This window comes from Adiantum capillus-veneris, chromosome 3 (assembly GCF_014529385.1).
Source record: "Adiantum capillus-veneris isolate H3 chromosome 3, ASM1452938v2, whole genome shotgun sequence".
Taxonomy (NCBI): domain Eukaryota; kingdom Viridiplantae; phylum Streptophyta; class Polypodiopsida; order Polypodiales; family Pteridaceae; genus Adiantum; species Adiantum capillus-veneris.
In genome coordinates, this window is record NC_140933.1 from 67,176,796 (window position 1) to 67,200,406 (window position 23,611).

General features: G+C 41.9%; 1 protein-coding gene across 1 annotated transcript in view; it reads right to left on the reverse strand.

The window, feature by feature from the left end:
- Positions 1 to 2,016, reverse strand: part of LOC147461046 (uncharacterized) — a 37,650-nt gene extending 35,634 nt beyond the window's left edge. The window contains exon 1 of the mRNA XM_086504631.1: positions 1,771 to 2,016. Coding sequence (XP_086360757.1) covers positions 1,771 to 2,016 — 246 coding nt within the window. The remainder of the gene's footprint in view (positions 1 to 1,770) is intronic.
- Between the last annotated feature and the right edge of the window lie 21,595 nt (positions 2,017 to 23,611).

Sequence of the window (23,611 nt, forward strand, 5' to 3'; positions counted from 1 at the left end):
TTGTAGAGGCTGGCCGATAGCCCGAAAGCTAAACCTCTATCCGCATCATCCAAATAAATGAAGTCTCATTGGTCCAATCATCGATCTCTTCCTCATCAATGTCCACACATAGTAGTACTAATAATGTCACGAGGCATGCATACTCATTGGGTGCATAAGGGAAAGCCTGGTCAATCGGGGAAATGACTCCATCGGAGTAGGGATCACTTGTGACCAAGAGACGTATCAGCCACTCTAACTTATCAACATTTCTCTCACGAGCAAGTTTTTCAACCAAATCTCATTCCAAGGAGAATAGAGGGTAACACATGTGATACATTTCCAACACAGGAAGAGAATAGAAGTCACCATCAGCAAAAGAGTGCAAATAGTGTGGTTTTGGTGGGTAGGCCATATCTACAACCATAGTAGGCGGTGATTCTATAGGTGCTGGCATGGAGTTTTGTATGGTTTCCCTGTTATTCACAATGGAATGGGGAGGATGTGTAGGAGCTTCTTCATAGAGGCATGAATAAGATGAGGAACTAGAAGCTTCTTGTGACTCCCCCTTCTTGAGCTAGATGATATGAATAGATTTGGCTTTGGCGCCAAACTAGTTCTGGAGTAGGAGTGGAGTATTCTGTGATCTTTCCCTTCCCCCGATCAATAGCAGATATGCAAGTTGTAGGATTGGATTTACCTGGTGTTGCAAGTGAGACAGATGAATTTTGTTTATGTTTAGGGATCTAAATTTGATCATTTCCATCATAGTAGGCTTGGGCTTCTAATAATCGTTTAGGAACCCAACGTGCAATAACCTTGTGTTTCTTAGCATCGACGAGGCTTCTTTGTCGAGTGATATTGAACCATAGAAGGAGCCGTTAATAAAGTCTTTGGGACCCATTTATAAGTAAGCTTTGGTAAAACAAGTTGAGTCCTCATAGGCACGCTTTCTATCTTGGCTATGGGAGTTGAATAAGGGTGAGCAACTGATAAGGAAGTTTGAGCCTTTTGAGACTGCAACATTTTGTTTTATTGTGGTACCTTAGGAGTCAATAGCTCACGAGTAATTTGTTGAGTGGTAGGATTGGAAGTGGGTTCTTCTGTGGTTATGCTCCCGGTCCCCCAATCAATATTGCACTTAGTTGCCGACATCCAATTACACCCTAGGTTTATGTTGCCTTCCATAGTTCGAGCAGGCATGACCAAAAAGCTTTGATCTACACTCCCATTTTCATAGGAAACAGGTGTCTGAAAAACTCCAAAAGCAGTGGATTTCTTCTTATTAATGCCCTTGATTTTCATGGTATTCGGAGATAGAAGTGGTTTCTCTAATTGGCACCATACTCCATAGGACATCAAATTATGTTGAGCTCCCATATCTAGCAAGGCATTATACAACACTTTTCCATAGGGACTATTTAGCTCAATCGAGTATCATAGAGGTGGTTCAGACTCTAATGAATCATCACCAGTTTCCTCAAAAAATGCTTACGTGATTCCCAAATTAGCATCTTGTTGACGTCTAAGATGTTGTTGCCGTTCTCGAGCCTCAACTTGGGCTTGTATTTTTTTAAGCTCTACCTGTTTCTTGGCTTCCTTCTTTTGATGGATGGCTTGCAACTTTTCTTGGCTCAGAGGGTCATAGTACCTTTTGAATTTACTCCCATTGAGGAATCCAATTGTTTCAACTCCATCTAGAGTCTCCACACGAATGGTACCTTGCGGGGTAATTTCACACACTAGATACAGTCCCTTATCACGTATTCAATTTCTTCTTTTGTTACGTACACCATACATAAGAACTTTGTCTGCAACTTTAATATCTTTATCTTTTAAATGGCGGTCAAACCATTTTTTCCTTCTATCTTTCTCCACAAGGGCATTGTACACAGCCAATTGCCTTTCTTCATCTAACCTCTCCAGAATACATAAACGCTCAACGAGGGGATTACCATTCCAGCTTTCTTGTGTGGCCACACGAAGACTAGGAATGACAAACTCCCATGGCATAACTGCTTCCTGGCCATATATCATCTTGAACGGTGTGCAGTTAATGGCCACTTTATATGCAGTACAATAAGCCCATAAAGCTGACGTAAGCTTTAGGTCCCAATCAGTGCGACGAGCCTCGACTGTCTTTGTCAAAATAGAGATGAGAGTTTTATTGGTACTCTCAGCTTGGCCATTGGCTTGTGGATAATAATGTGCAGACTTATGGTGGAATATCATGAAGCTTGTCGTGAGTTCTTTGATCACCTCATTTATGAAATGAGTACCATTGTCACTCACAAGTTCAAAGGGGCATCCAAAATGTGTGATAATGTTCTCAAATAGAAATTTAGTTGTTGCTTTTGCATCAGCCTTTCGTGCTGTTTTTGTTTCAGTCCATTTGGTTACATAGTCCGTAGCCACAATGATATATCGTGACTGAGTGTTACATGCAGTCGGACTAATCGATCCTACAAAGTCTAGACCCCATTTTTCAAATGGTTGGGTTACCATGATTGGATGTAGAGGCATCTTATCCTTTCATTGTGGCTTCTTGAAATGTTGGCATTCATCACATCCCTTCACAAAAAGTGATGCATCCTTGAATAGTGTGGGCCACCAATAGCCTGATTGTAATATCTTTCGCGTTGTTAAGTCTCTTGAAAAATGTCCGCCAACTATGCCCATGTGTGCCTCTTGTAGAATATACAAATACTCGTCCTCGTGGACACAGCGCCTAAGAACTATTTGGCGGACGAAGCGGCAGTTTCCAGAGAAGGAGTCACATTTTTATGGGAAACCCTTGTGAAATTCTTTTGTAAGAGAGCATCTCTAAGCCGAGAACTTGTAAAAGAATTTATGATTATTTTTCTGGGAGCATTGTATATTAGAGAGCCAGTTAGAAGTTTAGGAGCTTTTGGCCGAACAAGCCATTTGTAAAGACCTAAACTATAAAGGTCAAGTTTTGTAAGTTTGAACATTATCTTCTTTTATCACAAGTTGAAGAAGACAACGTACGTTTGAGAGCTCTAACTTGCTCCAACTTGTAACTTTCGCTATTGTGGCTACAGTAATCCGAATTCAGATTCGTTTATTGCATTGTGTTCCTCTTACTTTGCTCTTCCATTCAAGCGTAATCATTCAAGATTCGGTGTAGGTGTTCAACTACGAGTTTAAGACCTTAAATCGCTGTTTTGAGTGTTTAAACGCGTATTTTAAGTTGTTTTGACCCTAAGAGAGGCTTCAGGGACCCTAAAACGACCCTTTGGGATCACCTGTTCACTGTTTTTGCTGACTTTGGGATGAACGATTGCGATCTTTGTACCTCTCCAGAATGCTGTGACAGTGATATGATAGATTCTAAATAGTCCCCTGTAGCTCCCCTTCAAGTTTCGTGTGAATCCCACATGATTTGCATGGTAAATGGGCGTGATGACTATAGAGCTGTGTAGAAGGACATAGGCAGATTACTTGGCTTTAGTGCGTATGATTTGCTTGCAGAGTTAGTAGTCGTATCTCATTGAGTTCACTTCATTAGGAATGACACCCTAGTGAGTTTCCATGCCTCATCCTGGTCGCTTCCCTTGTATTGATATGTTATGTTGATGCGTGAGAGCTATGGTATGGACGTCCATCGCGGCGACCCGCAAACATTGGCGCCGCTGCAGGGGAATGCACCTTAGGTGATGAGTGATCGAGTGCGCAGTTAGCTTCCTTGAGAGAAGATCAATCCACAAATCCATTTTACACCTCAGTTAGGTTGCTAGATAGGGGTTTAGAGCTTAGTGGAGTCTAGAGTCAGTGGACCGACTAGATCCTCTCTTAGGAGAGTTAGGGAGCTGTGAGTGAAAGTGTCAAAGCATTTTTGCTCTTCAATTTCTCTAGTTCGATTGAGTCTGAAATCTCACCCGAAATCCGTCTTGTTTGTTTTGTTTGATTCAATTCTTTATGTTCTTTCATTTCTGTACTTAGGAGTAGGATAAGTAATTCGCATTCCAGTTAGATTTGGGGCAAAAGTTAGAGTCGAGAAACCAGGAAACCATAACTTTGACAAAAAGGCCATAAGACTCTGAGATTTAGAAAATCTGACCAAACAGGGTTGATATTGATTCAAATCACCAAGTGGTAGCATAAAACACTGTAAAACACTTGTCAGAGGGAGCAGACTAAATTTCATCAGATTTGGCTCATGTACTACAATCGCGATCGGTGTACCCCTGTGCCAGATTTGGACAAGAATTGTTGTGTGCCTTCCTGATAAGATTCTAAACAAGTTTGTCTCAAGCAACCACAGCCAGAAACACCAAAAATCAAGAAAATCAAGCTACTTGGGCAAAACTAGCCTAACAAACCCAAAAAGTGCAAAATCTTGGCTTTTAGTGATCCAAATGCTAAATGAATGGGGAAATAGCCTCATAATACCTTTGCCAACAAGCTCACCAAATTTGGTCTAATTTGGCTCATGTACTACAATCGCGATCGGTGTACCCAAGTGCCAAATTTTGACCAGATTTCATATGTGCGATCCTCAGGTGTATATGAACATAAAAGTATACAGGACCAAGAGCCGTAAACCTCAAAATACCTGTCAAACCATCTGGGTATTGATCCAAGTCGGAAATTGATATACTGACATAGAAATTGACTTTCATCAGGATCATATACATTAAATTGGGTATAGACTATACAGAGGGAGAGCCTGTACACAGGACAACCCCAGATAGCTTTCATATCCCAAAACAAACACCAAAATCAAGTCAAACTGGCAGATTCGGGAAAACAAACACTTCCAACCAAGAACTGGTAAAAGCTTGACTTTTTGGGGTTTGAATACAAAAGTATTTGGTGGGTAGCCTTAAAATAGCCTAGTGAACAAGCTGGTGAAATTTCATCAAATTTGGGCACTGTACTACGATTGCGATCGGTGTACCTAAGTGCAAGATTTGACTCATTTTTTACCTTTGCATAGACCTAGACTATTTAAGATATCAGGAGTTGTCAAAACCCAAATTGGACATACTGTCAATAATCTGCAAGCAAAATTGTGTTGAAGTCGTTGTGAAGTTGTTGAATCTGCTGACAGTTGAAATGATACAGTGATCTCATAGCCATCAAGTGTATTCATTTGCAGAGACCGATCAAGTAACAATCCATGCAGTCATGAGAGTTGGAAGATCACTCCATCTCCAGGTAGGAGGTTTGGATTCAATCGGTAAATTTCACTTTCTTCATGTTTTTGAGATCGGGAAAACAAATCAACAACCAACACCGAAATTTAGCGGATCAAGCAAGTGTTTTATCAACGGAGGAGAGTGTAAACCAAGGTGTAGTACGACCGTTAGAGCCGATCCCTAAAGGAAGTATTTTTTATACTTCTTTAGAGAGATCTTACGAGTATTTCACGGAACACTTGGGACATTTAAACCTAAACGAAAGAGAAAACATGGCAGGAGGACCATCAAATCCTTCAGCCACAATGAAGCTATTGTTCATCAAGTATCAATATGACAACAAGCAAGGTGCCAAGATCTACAAAGATGGTATGGACCGCTACTGTGTGAAAATGGAAGATAGACCAAGTGAGTTCAAGGACTTAGTTCCTGTGAGCTATAGCGGAGATAGGTACCTAGATGACGAAGGTATCATGTACTTGGTAGTCCTGAATCCTAACATTGTAGACAAGTGGGGATTGATGGGCACGAAAGCCAAAGTAGATGAGGAACCTGAGGAGAAAGCACCAACAATGAGCTTCCCTAATGCGAGGTTAAGGCGAGAAAACGAAACTTTGAGAGTCAACACAGACAACGTCTATGTGGGGTTATACAAGTATAATAATAGAGAGGAAGATCTCTATTATAGATGCGAGGAACCCTACGTCGGAGAGTTGACAGAGCGAAAAAGACTTTATGTCTTCACCTACACAGAGGGATCAGAAACGAAAATTGTCGCATACGACAAGTATGGAAGACGATATGCATCAATCGATAAAAAGGAGTTGGAAGGATATACGTACTTTGGGGGACCACTCCACCAGTATTATGTCACTCCAAGCCACTGAGACCAGCACCTACAAATGTCATGCCAGACCCGATGGCAACAGGTGGAGAGAGGACTCATGTAGCTGATTCTTTCAGTCGACCTAAGTATTCTATGCCAAACCCCATGGGAACATTGCATCCTAGAGAGTTAATGGCTACGAATTGGGGTAGTGCGGTTCCTATCTCTACACATACCGTAGTAGGTCCGACATTCGCAATCACACCATCACATTTGCCTCCTAGTGGTAGATTCTCGAACATCCATGATGTACGAGAACAATTAAGTCGAGACACATGAGCATTGAGATTGGTCGCAGACCATAGACGGATGAGGCCATCCCAGGTAGCGAAGTGCATGCCAAAGAAGTATAGCGGATCAGGGGATCTATATGCCCATGTGTCGCTCTTCAAGCAAGTCTTAAGAGCAGAGCAGATAACTGATTTCCATACTCAATATGAGGGATTCGGGTTGACCTTGGAAGGGACGGCCTTAACATGGTTTCAACCTTTGAACCCTGAAACTTGTCCGAATATTGAACATGTATTGCGGGAGTTCGCGAAAGAATTCTCAAAACGGGGTTTAAAGCATAATACTGTATCACAGATATATGCTTTTAAACAAAAGGAGAACGAAAAAGTGAAGGAAGCATCCTTGAGATTCGAGCAATACATTGAGAGGTGTCCAAGGAGAGAATTACCGTAGGACGAGAGATTGTCTGTGCTCTTCATTGAAGGACTTAGAAACGAAACCTTGAAAAAGGACCTTCACTTGAAAGCCTGTAGCACATTTGAACAGGTTACAAGGGAAGCGTTATATCTTGTTGATAACTACAAAGCATACGGGGAAGTGTCAGAGGATACTGATTAAGTAACTAGTGGCTCTTCATCTATTAAGAGTGAACCCTCTACCAAGAAAGATGCTCACGATTTCTGACGCCGACAGCTGACCAAATGATAGAGGAAGTAACGAAGAGAATGTAGCAACATATGAGATCAAATCCGGTGATGAGACAGTCTCAGACTAGGAAATGTGACATATGTGGGGGGGATCGCCCGACGCTGTGGTGCACACAACAGCCAAAAACACCAGTTGCGAATGGACGAGTACTGAAATGGTGCGCAATAGAGCAAAAATGGATGAACCATGGCACAGATGAGTGTTTTTACAACAAAAACTATGTGAGGGAAAGGCCGTATGGACCTCCAACAGGAGCACCCCAGCCACCTCCTCCAAGATATCAAGTTGGGCAAAATGTGAATATGGTAGCAGGAGCAGTCAGACCTCAACCTGTGTTGGGTCAACAACCTCCATTACCACAGGAAAATAGGGCCATAATTAGCTATGCTCAACCTTACGGAGCATCACCAGGAACAAATAATACACCTCAAATTTCTTATTACGAGGAACCGAATGAGCCTTACGTAACTAAATCTGAACCACAGATGTACGCAGTCGAAGCCTATCAAACGTGGGGGAATAACGAGGATATGGCACCAACAACGTATGTAGCACAACCTTTGAGGGATCAATATTTGGTGGACGAAAGAACGTCAATGCTCATTGCGAACTAGAAGTACAAACCAAGAGGATATCCCAATAGGGAGGGACAACCTATGGGACCACCTCCTCAAAATCAACCACCAATTGGACCATGCTATAATTGTGGAAGTACAGATCATTGGGAGCATAATTGTCCTTTCAAAGGCGAAAGAGTGAAAATTTTTGGGTTTTGTGACGGTTGTGGTGTGAATCACATACTACCAGATTGCCCAAGGAATCCGGACAACAAGGAAAAAGCAACTATGAATATTATGGGGGTGTACCAAGTGCAAGCAGTGGTTTAGAAACCGAACCCATGATCCAGATCAATGCGGTAACTAGAGCCCAAGCCAAGGACTTAGAGAAAAACAAGCCATTGGAAGAAAAGGTCGAGTTGCCAATACCCACAGAAAACGAGAGTTTATCTGTGAGAACACAGCGAAAATCCTGGAAGGCAAAACGAGACAGAATGAAAGCAAGAAGGATTAAAACCCAAATTGCCATGCAAAATGAATTACATGAAATGAAAGAGCAACTGAAACAAGAGAGAGATAGTAAAACTGTTGAGGACAACAACAAGCCGAGGAAAGCATCCTCAAGGGGATCAGTCTTGGTCAAGAAAGTGTTAGAGCCTTTAGATGCTCTATTACAAGCGTATGAAGCAAGGCTAAAAACAAACCAAACCTTAGAGCAGAGATGGTTGACTTATCCTCAACCAGAAGTGGGAACGAAGCATTTGGAAATGTGTAAACACCTTATTGAAACAGCCTAGGCATTGATAGAACCTAATGCGATTAGGACCCCAGAACAAGAAGTGCTGATTCACAAAGAGCGAGAAAAACTGAAGATCGATGAATCCGAATAAGTAAACGAACCCAGGCTTGAAACTATATTGTCATTGGATCCCCGAGTGGTGCTAAACACCACTGATGATGCTAAGTCAATGAATATAATGCCAATTCCAGAAGTGGAAGAACCATGGCCACAACACTTATGGAAACCATTAGAAATAGAAAGAACGGAAGCGTGACGTTACAGTTTGCACCAATTTCTGAGGTTAACATGGACAACGAATTTTATCCAGGAGATATACAATCGTTGTACGGAGATACAGGATTGGAGGTTTTGATGGAAAGCAAAGCTCAATCCCTGAAAACCCTGCCTTCATTTATAGGTGAACACAAGGCACAATCTGAGATAAGATTAGTTCCATCCCAGATGAGAGCTGTTCCACAAATGATTGACTCAAAAAAGTCTTCAAGAGATGTTGTCGACACCTGTAACATGTACAATCACACTGTCAGAACTCTTGAGAGTCAGACCACACTTATGGGAAGACATGGGAAAACATTTGGAGAACAAAGGAATGAAGATTCCTCTTCAGACAAACCCTACGGTAGAAGAAAACAAACGAGAAGGTCAACCAAAAGCCCAACCTGTGCCCATAAACAAGGTCGGAGATTACTGTGAAGGTGAGGAAGGTAATACAACCTTACCGATCGAATATCAAGATATAAAGACGATAGCTATCCTAGACAGTGGAGCGGGAGTTGCGATTGCTACAAAGCAAATCTGGGAGAAATGGGGCTGTCCAGCTCTCAGAAAGACGAGAATGAACTGCAACTCGCAGATGGGTATGTAGAGAGACCATTGGTAGTCCTGGACCAAATAGTTGTAACTTCGTGTGGAATTAACTATGAGCACATCTTTGCCATGGTAGACTTCGGAAAAACGAACAACTTTGACATTATTTTGGGGCGACCTTTTATGCATCAACTCAAAATGATACAAGATTGGGGGTACGACCAAATTTACCTAAGGCATGAGGAGCTAATAACGAAAATCAACATGAAGGATCACAGCTATAGAGACGTTGCAAAAACACTAGTGCAAGAATTTGATTCAACCACAGTGAATGAAAAAGAAATACCTGCATGGTTACAAACGAAATCACATCTTTGGATGTGTGGAGCATCTGATTGTGGAGACTTAATCAAAGAGGAATGTGTGTTGGAAAGGTCAGTAGAAGACGAGGCTTATCTCCCAGAACCTTCCCCTGAACATTTATTTGAGCCATTTGGGTGGACTCAAATGTTGTCAACCTTGGATGCATGTGTTAACGAATGCATGCCTACAAAATTTTGTGACGATGAGGGATACGACCTAGTAACGTTGCAAATGGCTAGCGTCATCCTTGAGTCAGGATCAGATAGCGAGGAACAAGAAGAACCACTACGTGAGACTGAGTGTAAAAGAATAGTTGATGAGATATCTGTATTGGACGATAGGAATCGAACAGAGGAGGAATTCACAGACTCACTAAGCGATGACCTTCCATCATTGGGTGATGAAATCCAAATGATAGATGCTGATGACGAAAGATCAAGTGGATTAGAGACGAATAGGAAGTATATATCGAGACCGGACAAGTTTTACGAGTTTCCTAACCAAAAACCTAGTCGACAAGAGCGGGATAGATCAAAGACAACAAGGAAATCAAGAGCGAATAAGCATAAACCCATGCCTCTTGTCAATGACAAAACGGGATATCTAAGGCTTGTAAAAGCTGATGATTGTGTCAAAGACAAGGTCACTAGCCGGTTTATCAAAACTAAACCATGGAAAAAAAACAAGAAGAACAAGCGCGAAAAGCAAACGACTGAGACACATAAGGAGGGGGAAACAGGGTCTAGAATGACCAAAACAGAGAGGAAAACATAGTACAATAAGCTCAAACAGACCCTCAAAGACATATGGACAACTGAAATGGAAACAGATGAGAACACGAATTCTGACAAGTTGGATGTGCCGTCCCATTATAAGAAGTATACCATACAAGATAGAAAAATCATAGTGCAACAACCGATGAGAGAATTGAAGGAACCTGGTACATCATACGACGGTCTTGAAAAAGCCAAACGAATAGATCTAGCGGAGCCAGGAGAAGATCCAAAACTTGTATATATTGCCACGGATCTTACAGAAGAAGAGGAAAATCTTTTGATAGCTACTCTAAAACAATATAGAGATGTGTTTGCATGGTCAGACAAAGATCTTAAGGGGGTGGATCCAAGTATCTGTCAATACACAATACCCCTTAAGAATGACGCCAAACCAAGCAGACAACGTCCTTATACTTACAATGAGACGTTTGCAAGGAGGAGGAGATAGATAAGCTGAAAGAGGCAGAGTTTATTTACGAAATTGAGCACACTGACTGGGTTTCACCGATTGTGGTGGTCCCGAAGAAGAATGGAAAATTGAGAGTATGTGTCAATCTCAAGAAAGTAAACGCTGCTACAATTCAGGACAACTATCCCCTACCCATTACTGATCATGTAATAGAAAGAGTGGCAGTAAAAGAAGCTTACAGTTTCTTAGATGGCTTTTCAGGCTACAACCAACTCGCAATAAAGCCAGAGGATCAGCACAAGGCGGCTTTTGCAACTGAATGGGACATTTTTGCATTCAGGTAATGGCTTTTGGCTTAGCGAATGCACCAGCCACATTTTAGAGGCTGATGGGTCATGCTTTTAAAGAATATCTAAGACAGTTCTTAGAAATTTACATGGATGACTTGTGCGTTCACTCTCTCGTAAGATTGGAGCACATAGAGCACTTGACCAAAGTGTTCAAAAAATGTAGACTGTATCGGATTTGCCTGAATCCGGAGACATGTGTCTTCATGGTAAGACAAGGCGAAATATTGGGACATATAGTGTCCAAAAATGGTATTTCAACAGACATGGAGAAGATCAACGTAATTGTTGATCTACCACGACCAGTAAAGGTAAAGGAGGTACAGGCATTCATGGGCCATTGTGGATATTATCGCAGATTTATCTACTCACACGCTATAATTGCGAAACCACTTTATGCGTTGATAACTAAATTTGAGTGGACAGATGAGTGCGAGATAGCTTTTCAAACTTTGAAGGAAAGATTGATATCCTCTCCAATTTTGAAGGCTCCGGATTGGGAAAAGATATTCCACATCCACGTAGATGCATCAGCATATGCTATAGGATGCATACTTGCACAACCTGGAGAAAACAACATGGATTTTCCAATCAGTTATTGCTTGAGTTTGACTTCACGGTTGTAGTCAAAAAAGGAACTACACACCAAAGAGCGGATCATTTATTTAGAATGGTGGATGGAGAAAACCCTGTAGGAGTTGATGATGATTTGCCAGATGCATATCTCTTTAACATAGAAATGGTTCCAAGATGGAGTGAGGATGTAATTCCTTTGTTGACTATTGGGTCATTGAATTTGACAAGACAACCATCTACCATTGCATCATCTAGATCATTGGTAATGCTGGCTGGAAGGCTATACAAATAGGGATCGGATCAAATCCTTAGGCTTTGTGTTGAATCAAGTGAACAAGACTTGTATCTACACCAGTCTCATGTACAAACAACGGGGATTCACAATGTGCATGCATAGACTTATCAAAGATTGATGAGAATGGGTGTATATTGGCCGAAAATGTAACAAAGTGTTCATAAGCATATCAAATCATGTATTATTTGCACTTTTCAAAAGCCGATAGAACACGTGACTCTATTCAAATTATCTATAGCACCCAGATGGAGTAACTACATTGTAGAATACCTCACCACCGGAATACTGCCTGAAGGGATGAGTAGATCACGTATCAAAACGATCACGAAAGAGGCAGAAAACTATGTATTGATTGAGGACAATCTTTACAAGAGGGGAAAAGACAATCAATTGAGAATGTGTGCGACGGAAGAGGAATACGTTTCTATCTTAGAGCAAGCACATGGCGGACAAGTTGGAGGACATTTCTCAGCTGTGACAAAACGGCCAAAGCAATTCTTATTGCTGGCATATGGTGGCCTACACTATTCATGGACGCCGAAGAGTTTGTGAAACGATGTGATGATTGCCAGAGGACAAAGAATCCAAGAGCACGAGATGACATGCCCTTGAGACCAATGATGGGGGCAAGAGCGTTTGCAAAATGGGGAATAGATTTTGTAGGACCGATTGCGCCTCCTGGATATAAAACGCACGCTCAATACATTACTGTAGCAACAGATTATCTAACAAAGTCGGTTGAAGCGAAAGCAACAACAAAAAATGATGCAAAAACGACAGCAAAGTTTTTGTATGAGAACATTTTCACCAGGTATGGCTTACCAATAGAGATAGTGAGCGATAGAGGGACTCACTTCGTTAATGAAGTGATCGAATTCCTATTGGATGAATTCATCGTAATTCACAAGAAGTCAGCTCCCTATCATCCACAAGCTAACAGCCAAGCAGAAAGTACCAACAAGATTTTGGTGACAATTCTCACGAAAATTGTTAGTGAATCGAGAGCCGACTGGGATCTGAAGCTGCATTCAGCTTTATGGGCATATAGAGTAGCGTACAAAACCTCAATCGGAACGACTCCGTTCAACATGGTTTATGGAATTCAAGCGATTTTGCCACTTGAATTTCTTATCCCCACACTTCGGGTAGCTAAAGAATTAGAATGGACGGGCCATGAATTATCCAATCAAATAGATAACCTGGAAAAATTGGATGAAACTAGATTGAGAGCAGTTGCATCAATCTACGCGCAAAAATGAAACATGAAATCATTCTTTGATCAACATGTTATCCGCAAGGAATTTGCTAAGGGGGATTATGTCTTAATGTATACCCTGAAACAACATTCCCGAAAACTCAAAAAGCGAGGCAATGGACCCTATGTGATTCATGACATATCATCTAATGGTGCCATTAAGCTTGCGACATTAGAGGGAGAGGAGATGCTTAATTGGATTAGTGGCTGCAGATTAAAGAAGTACAACCTACCACTAACCTCAGAGATGCTTGCCAAAATCCACGCTGCGAAGGAGCGCAAGAACAAAGCAAATGAGACAAAGGCTCAAGCACAGGAGGAGGCTAGAATCAGGATTTTAAAGCAGAAACAGAAATTACAACAACAAAGACTTCCTCAACCAGCAGACACGGCTCAAATTCCTCTTTCTATAATTCACACTGACGAGCAATGGGAAATAGGAATCGATGTTTGCATCTATGTCAGACTTCCGAATGGCAGACATCAAAGAGCATTGATTGACACAGGGGCAAGAGTCAATGTGGTCAACTTCTCCACTTACAAGATGCTTACCGATGAACCCCTAGTGCAATCCACACGAGATTTACAAGCCACAAACGGGGAAAAAATGCCAACATTGGGAATAGTAAACTTACCAATCAATATTGATAGAAATAGTTGTCCTCATCAATTTTTCGTAATGAAAGACGAAGGAATCAGAGAATCACTATGTTTGGGAGTTCCATGGATGAGAACATACAATGCAGTTACCGAATGGTCAGAACATGCGATGATATACTCACACAACTCTAACATGTACACGACTCCATTCGCCAAAACAGATCACTCATGGTCGAGTATCCCCATCGACAAAAAGCAATCAGCTCATCAGCCAAAAACACCGAAAACGGCTGTACGGAAAGTATGGATAAAGAAAACCGTTGTGTAGAAAAAACAGAGACAGATATGGCTGCCCAGTCACAACTCTTGACGACAACAACACCATATCAAAGACCTTTAGGAGCTAATCTAGAGTGGAAATGGCAACCAAAATGCAGCGACAAAGATCGAATGGAGACCAAAAAGTCAACCCAAGAAGCCTGAACTAACAAAATGGCAATGGAAACCTAAGAAAATTCAGTAACCTACATTAAAATCTGCAAATATGAAAAAAACTGAATACAAATGGATTCCAAAAATAGTTGCCATAAAAAAACCAACAATCAAGGAGAGAGCAATTAAATTGCAAGCTCTTTGGTTCCATAAACAACTAGCCTCGCCATCCAAAGCCACTGAAAATTACATTCAGTCCCCGCATCTTGCACAACACTTTGATTCCCAATGCATTGTCTCAAACATGAGGATAGGGCCACATTACACGGCCGTGCATAGAAACAGATTTCAAAACCCATGCACATGCACACAACCTTCGTCCAGGACGACTCAGTTTAGGAAGGGGGGAGTAATTGTTGAATCTAGCAGCAGTCAGGACCATTAAGGGGTCCAACGTGTATATATGTACATAATGCGTGTGTTTTTTTTTTCATTTTTTAGAGTTCAATTTCGAACAAATTTGATCAAAATCTGGCATTTTTTAGCGTTTTTATCATCCAACCAGCATAATAATGAGCTGTAATGACAAAATCTGGAGCAGTGGGATGCTTCTAGTGAAAATATATGCTTAGGGGTGAGTATAATAATTTTTGGCTAATTTTCGCCAGTTAATAAGCATTTTCAATTTATTTTGTTTGATTTTCGTTAATAATCTTCCAAAAATTAAAAAATATCGCCCACAGTGTCGGAATCAAGTTTTGGAAGCAAACGCCGAAGTATCATGATAGGGTTATCAAGCATGGAAGATATGAAGCTAATCTGAAGATGTCGAATTTCAGCCTTATTGATCATGACCACATTTCGCCAGAATCACATCAAATGGTCATACGATTCCAAAATGACGAACGATTCGACCCACAGATGGTATGCAGATTATATCAGGATCAAAGGTAATGAAAATAATACCTATGTCATGAAAACCTCGGGAAGATATGGGTCAGGTAGGCCAAATTCTATCTCATTGATCATTTTTACATTTTGAGAGAGAAGAAGAGAGCTTCTTGACCTAGAGCGAGCTGCCACATTTCTACCCCATACGGACGATCAGAGCCAGCATTTCATACCAGATTTCACAGGTATGTTCCTTATCAAGTAAAGATCAAGTCTATTATGCATGCAAGCGCGAATCATTGCACAACGGGCGAATGGATCAAATCAAAGACAAATTAGGTCGGGTAGATCTAGGGCCCTTAGAGGCATCAAAACAAAACTTTTTCAAGCACAGAACACATCAATGTGTTCCCCACAATGTCAGGAACCAGGCCATATGATCAAACCTCAAAATGGTGGTGGTACACCGATCGCGATCGATGTACATCACTGTCCAAATTTGGCACAGAAATCGCAGAAAGCATTCTCTCAGCTTTGCCAGCAACCTGTAGGTGATAAAAATCAATTTGGGTTTTATGGAACGATCGCAATCGGTGTCCCCAGGATCAGATTTTGCAAATTTTGGCTTGGCCCACGCTTAGAACTCAGTGAGGGATACACTCTCTTGAATTTTCATGAAAAATGCACAAATTATGCTCATAGAATGGGCCAAATTTGTCAAACACACCCAAATCGGGAAAATTGACCTACAAACACCAAAATTCGACTGAAAATTATGACGGATGGTTTGAAAGGCATACCTGTCCGACTAGGAGTCAGCACGGTAGTAGAAAACCCTGAATGGAGCTCAAAATATCCTACAAGGGCAGAGATGACCATTTCAGTCTCGAGTGATCACACAAGGGAAGAATTTGGCCGAACTAATGTCAAAGACTAAAAGGCGACTTAGAGATGCCCAATTATCCCATTGGTATCCAAAGAATGCCTGAAAAATACCCAAGTCTGGAAAATCTCCAAAGACGGGGTAAAAAGTGCCTGATCAAGTCAGAATCAGACAGCGGAGTGGGCTGGTGATAGCAACACATCGTGGAAGCAGTAAAAGCTCAAAAACTAACATCACCTAACTCCAGCCTCCAACCAAAATTCTTCAGGAAAACCAAATATGGTTAGACTTAGTTAAGGTCAAACAATGAAAAATTGCTCTAATTTGTTCATTTTAAGTCCAAAACTTGAAAATAAATCATCAGTGGGCTAGGCAGGCATAGGAGACTAAAGCCATCTAGTTTTCACCCAAAAAAGCCCAGGTACTACGATCGCGATCGGTGTACCTCAGCATCAGATTTTGACCAAAACCTAACAGATCCATTGTACACATCTTGTTCAAGTCACACATCAAGTTTCAAGCCAATTGGACATCAAAAACCCATGAAAAATCAAAGTCTAGTCCAAAACTCCCTTGTAACCCAAAATTGGGACTTATAAACTCAAAAGTGGTTCAAATAAAAGACAGAGTGGACCAAAATGACCCTCTAGCTATCAGCAAACCACTCATGTGATCAAATGTTAATTTGGGCGCTGTACTATGATCGCGATCGGTGTACCTCAGGCCGAGATTTGGCTCAGATTTCAATCAGTCATAGCTCTAGTCTTCCTAGTCCCATTGGTGAAACATGGACAAGATTGGATGAGATTTGTTCAAGTTATGATCAGTTTTAACTTTTGAACTGCTTTTTACTAAAAGTCTAAATGCTACTGGTTGCGAAAGGAAAATCATGACAGCTTGTGATTTTGTTGACACAGAATGCCTCGCCAAAAGCAAGCAAGACAATGGACGGCAGCACCATATGAAGTGGATGAGCTCTCTACGAACGAAAAAGCTCACATCTCGGATGAAACACTAGCTCAGATCCCTGCTCACATTTTCATCGCTCGCGAAGTTTAGGGATGCTGATGGTGACATGGTAAAGATGACCATCATGCCACGGGAAATATGGAATCTCCACCGAAGGTCGCAGGTCACTGAAGCCGTGCGGGCTATCCATTTGGAACAGTTTTTCAGATTGCAGCCATGGGGAACAGACTACATGAGGGCCCACGAGCTCATGAGCTCGATACAGTATGATGGGCAAGCGATGCTCACCGACAAGGATGGTTCACAGGTGAAAGTAAAGATCACAAAAGACATCATCAACGAAGCTTTGCACTTCCTTCCAGGGCAACACGACTTGCTGGAAAAGACCAAGTCACTGGACAACGAGAAGGCCTTTATCAAAGCAAAAGGAAACAAGTACAAGTACAGTGACATGATATACGGTGAGCTGGAGTTACCAATGAGATTGATCTCTCAACATTTCAGGGTACAAAAGCCTCCTTGCTACACCGAGCTGATCCTGCACATTGCAGTAGTCATGGCTCTAGCAACAACTGAAAACAGAACCATCCGATGTGATTATGGATCTTACATCTTGGAAAGCTTGGTCGAAGCAAATTTGAAGGGCTCGGCAAAAAACAAAAGCTACATGAGCGCAGGGCCAATGCTAACAAGAATAGCATACCAAGCTTTGGGAATGATTGAAGACCTGCCGGAGGCCAGTTCTCAAGCGGCCTTGATTCAAAAAGCAAAGCTGGTTGCTCACTCAGTAAGGACGACCACTAGTGCAACATCATCGCGCTTGGTCAAGGCATCCAACAAAAGCTCAAGTGATGAAGAAAAGACGGAGACTGAAGATGAGGGAAACTCTCAACGGTCAAAAGACAAAGGACCATCTGAATTTGAAGAAAGCGAGGAGGAAGACACCACCACATCGCTCGGGAGAAAAACAAGGGAAAGAAGTACAGTGCCGCAGTCCGAACTTCAAAAAGTATATGCAGAGGCCCAACAAAGAATTGAGGAAAGAAGGACAAAGCTGCGGGTTGATAGAAAGGCAAGGGTTGCTGCAACACAACTAACAGAAAAACGAAGGTTCGAGAAGGAAAGACAAGCAAGAATAGAAGAGGCAGCTCAAATACACGCTGAAAAACAAAGGATAGCCGCGGAACAAAAGGCTGCAGAAGTGGACGTTTCTTCTCAGTCCACTGAAGGAACAAAGGAGAAAGAAGCGGCTGAAGACACGAACCAAGCAGAGCAACTAAAGAAAGCTCAAAGAGAGAAGAATGTGGAAGCACGACAGGCGACGGAATTGACTCGCCAAAGAATAATAATATTTTAAAGAAAAGAAAAGCGGACGCGTCTGTTTCACAGCCAAGGGAAGATGCACCGAAAAAGAGGCACGTACAAGAAGTGGAGAAATCACCACCTCCTCCCTCGCCGAAATCACCACCTCCTCCTCCATCACCTGCACACAAAGAGTCTATGCCTCCTACGGAAGCAATAGGATACCAAGAAGCCTGTCAGGCAATGACTGATTTTGACTACAAAACAACCTTACAGGAATTAGAAAGACAATTCCAATGCTAGCACGTGGTGCTGAGAGAAAGAGAAAAGCAGGTACAGGAGGCTCAACAAAAGCAAGCATCTGTGCAAGAGGAGTTAGAGAGTCTGCGGACGCAGCTAGAGTTGACAACAAAGGAAAGAGACACTGATCGACAATACAATCAGTCTCTCATCCAAGACTTAATGAATCTCCACAAGCAGCTGACCACCAAAGAAACAAAATGTTAAGAATTGACTACAAAGATACAGAAAGCAATGGAGCTTGAGTACGAAGGTGCAAGGTTCCAAAGAGTGACAAGCTCATACAACACAGTAAAAAGCACGCTTACCACATTGCTGAAGAACAAGGAACCTGCTGGAGCATTGGTCTCCACATCAGACAATGCTACAGTAGAGAACACCCTCGCAGCGTTGAAAGAGGAGCTAGATCGAGAAAAACTTCAAAGACAGTTGCTCCTCTCGGGAATGATGGCCCAGACGGCGACCAACGAGCAAAAAGTAAAAGAGCTGAAGCAGCAACTCGCACAAGCAAGGGCTGAGTTAGAGACTCAGAAGCAGATCAGTGACACATTGTTGAAAGAAAAAGAAGCATTGAGTTCTCAACCGCAAATCAGAACAGAGGAAGCCCAAGTGCAACCGCAACTGCTGCTAGGACAAGAAATGCCTGACTTGCCTGAAACATCACACCAAGGAGAACAAGAGCAAGGATCAGCAGAGGCAAATATGGAGATATGAGATGAGCTAACTCAAACCATCAAGGACATGCTAGAGGGACCGGAAAAAGATTACTTGATATACAAAAAGAAGATAATGGAGTCAGCGGCCCTGGCGTTCTTACAGCCAGAAGAGCAAGTGGAGGGGTTTGGCCATGAGTACCTAACTTTTCCCTTGATATGCCACGAAGCAATCCTATGGAAGGAGAAGATGCGGCCGACCCTGCCACGAAACAAAGACGGGGGTTACGAAGGTGTAGCACTGACAGCTGAAGAAGCATAGGTACTCATAGACGACCACCCAAAGTGGAGGTAGAAGTGGCTGGACAAGCGGCCATAGGATCTAACCAACTACCACAATGCTTCTCAACACATTCAAATAGATCCTACTTTCTGCCCAGTCCCTAGAAGACGCACATGGAAGGAGTTTGCCACATGGAAAGGCTCAAGGCGGCAAAAGCTCAACTACCCAGTCCTGACAGCGCAAAACCCTCCTACAGTAGCCTACGTAGTAAACACTCTCAATTTGACAATCGCTTTGCTGCGGGATGTCCCCGACGTAGCCTGTCAGATGCTGGTAAAGATAGCCTGAATGATCGTCACCTGCATCCAGGTGTTCAAAAACACTGAAGGCGAGAATCATCCGTGGAATCTGTTCTTAGAAGGGCATAGAGGAATTTGCTGGAATTTGCTGGAATTTGCAAGATTCATCACCACGACATATCCTGATGGCAATGTACTCAAGACTAATGTACCTACCTTCACATTACTTGCAGACGTTTGAAGAGGCCTTCGTCACAGGTTTCTTCAAAATCGACTCAAGGATCTTCCATCCTATGGCGAAGGACTTAAAGCACGGTACATAGCATATCAGCACATAGTAAGTGAAAACCCTTTCAGGTAGTAACAAGAAGACCTGGAAGAGGTCCTTTGAACACAGAGTTTCTCAGCAAAGCTTGCTTCCTTGGAGCCCCATCAACGACCAAAGCTCTGAACATGCACAAGGACGTGCAACGATAAGGAAGGGGGGAGTGTTTGGCGGACGAAGCGGCGGTTTCTAGAGAAGGAGTCACATTTTTATGGGAAACCCTTGTAAATTCTTTTGTATGAGAGCATCTCTAAGCCGAGAACTTGTAAAAGAATTTATGATTATTTTTTTGGGAGCGTTGTATATTAGAGAGCCAGTTAGAAGTTTAGGAGCTTTTGGCCGGACAAGCCATTTGTAAAGACCTAAACTATAAAGGTCAAGTTTTGTAAGTTTGAACATTATCTTCTTTTATCACAAGTTGAAGAAGACAGCGTACGTTTGAGAGCTCTAACTTGCTCCAACTTGTAATCTTCGCTATTGTGGCTACAGTAATCCAAATTCAGATTCGTTTATTGCATTGTGTTCCTCTTACTTTCCTCTTCCATTCAAGTGTAATCATTAAGATTCGGTGTAGGTGTTTAACTACGAGTTTGAGACCTTAATTCGCTGTTTTGAGTGTTTAAACGCGTATTTTATGTTGTTTTGATTCTAAGAGAGGCTTCAGGGACCCTAAAACGACCCTTTGGAATCACCTGTTCACTGTTTTTGCTGACTTTGGGATGAACGATCGCGATCTTTGTACCTCTCCAGAATGCTGTGACAGTGATAGGATAGATTCTAAATAGTCCCCTGTAGCTCCCCTTCAAGTTTCGTGCAAATCCGACATGATTTGCATGGTAAACGGGCGTGATGACTGTAGAGCTGTGTAGAAGAACATAGGCCGATTACTTGGCTTTAGTGCATATGATTTGCTTGCAGAGTTAGTAGTCGCATCTCATCGAGTTCACTTCATTAGGAATGACACCCTAGTGAGTTTCCAGGCCTCATCTTGGTCGCTTCCCTTGTATTGATATTTTATGTTGATGCGTGAGAGCTATGCTATGGACGTCCGTTGCAGCGACCCGCAAACAAGAACATTGTCTTTTTCTGTCTTGTAAAGAGTTACGGCCATTAGGCAATATGGTTCACATTCCTTGATTAACCTGCAAGCTAGATCTTTTTGAAGCTCCTTGGGTGGAAACCCATTAACTAAGAAGTAAACAATCCTCTCACTCCACTCAGGCATTGATTCAACCATGAAAAGGAAAGTATCTGGTAGATCATCATCGACTCCTGTACGAGCTTCACCATTAGGTATGCGAGACAGATGATCAACCATGACATGTTTGTTTCCGGGCCTTACAACAACTGTGAACCAAACTCAAGAAGAATTAGTAACCATCATGTAATTCGGTCTGTAAAACATGGTTTGTTTACCAGATATAGCAATGCTTGGTGGTCCACGTAGAACACAAACTTGGTGGCAAGAAGGTAATACCTAAATATCGTGACTGCATAAATCATACCCAACCCTTATTGCTCAGTAGTGGTGTAGTTAATCTCGGCATCATTTAATTGCCGATTGGCAAAGCTAATGGGGTAGTCTAGGTTATGTTCTCCAGGTTGAGCTAGGAGACACCCAATAGCAAAGTTTAGACATATATATGCACATGAAAGATCACATCCCAGTTTGGCATTCGTAGATTGGAACACTTGCTAGAGCCTTTTTTAATAACTCATAAGCCTCGTCACAATCTTCGGTCCAAATAAACTCAATAAGAAGCTTGTACAAGGGACGAGCTATCTCGGCAAAGAACAATATAAACTGACGATAATAGCCAACATGACCCATGAATCTCTGAGCTCCCTTATAGTTGGTGGGTGGAGGCAATTCTAAGATGACTCTGATTTTTCTCTCATCTGTGGAAATCCCATTTTTGGACACTATATGCCCTAAAATAACCTCGTGTTTAACCCAGAACTGGCATTTGAAAGGGTTCAATGAGATGCGATATAATCTACATTTTTCAAACACCTTCCATAAACAAGACAAATACTTATCCCAAGAAGAATGAATACACGAGTCATCTAGGAAAGCCTCACAAAAATACCTTAAATACTCCTTAAATACAATGTTTATCAATCGTTGGAATGTGGCAGGGGCATTGGTTAAGCCAAAGGCCATAACACGAAATGAAAACACTCCAAATTCCATTATGAAAGCCGTTTTAGCCTGATCTTCCAATGCAACCGTGATTTTATTGGAGCCAGAGTAACCATCTATAAAGTTGTAAGCCTCCTTGCCTACAACTCTCTCAAGCACATGTTTTGAAAATGGCAAGGGGTAATGGTCTCTTCTTGTGGCTGCATTAACCTTTTTAAGGTCAATGCACACTCTAAGTTTCCTATCCTTCTTTGGCACAATGATTATCGGAGAAACCGATTCTGAGTGCTCAATAGGGTTTATGAATCCACATTTTATAAGATTTTCAAGTTCCTCCTAAACAATCTTCGCATACTTAAGATTTATTGGATAAGGATGTTGCTGGACTGGCTTAGCATTACTAATGATTGGAATTATGTGTTATACCACAGAAGGTGGAGCACCCTTCATATCATGATAAGTCCAAGCAAATATATCCCTAAATTCCTTAAGAAGCATTTTAAGTGCCTCTTCTTCAATTGGGGTGAGATCTTGAGCAATGAAGTCTGGTTTAGACTCCTCATCGGGTTCTAGTAATTCAATCTCCTTAACTACCACTTGGCCGTCATAGACACTGCTACTCCCATTGGTAGGCTTTCGTTGGGCTTTTTTGTATGCAACTTTACGCTCCCCCGTGGTGTAAGATTTGAAATTCTCAAGGGTGGGATAGAAGTCAGTAGGCTCTTGTTCTGACAAGGCCTTTTTCTTAATGTCGGCTGCCTTTTGTTGTTATGCCAGCTCTCTGTTTTATCATCTTTGAGCCATCCGACTTAGTTTCGGCTTTTCTGCAATCTCAATTTGGGCGATGTCATGGGGTTGTGGACTACACCACATTACATTTTGGAGGTGTTCATTCCAATTATCTACCAATTTTTGATGAGCATCACATGCCCCCACATAACAAAGCCATTCTGCAGTAGATCTTACTTTGTTTATCTTGGCTCTCACATTCGCTTGATATCGTTGTCTTTTGTATGACCTTATTTTCTTGCTGAGGTTTTGGCTTGGGTTGATGTCTGAATCAAGCTCACTGGATAGTTCTTCACTTGTAGCCTCTTCCCTCTCGGATAAACTACCATAGGCTATTGTATTAGACCTTGCGTGTTTCATTTCTAGACTGGGTCATTGGTTGTTTCCTCAAACTTTGAATCAGTCTCTCCTTGAGATTCTGTTTCTGAGGTGTATTGGTCATTGGTCACTCTCAAATAGGTGTGCCTCTCTCTTGTCATTGGAGGTTATATGCGCTACACTTAACATGTTTACTGGTAACGATTTGTGGCATCTCTTCCCCTCTCGTGTTACCCATGCTGTTCCTCTATTTCCCCAAGTATCTATAGTT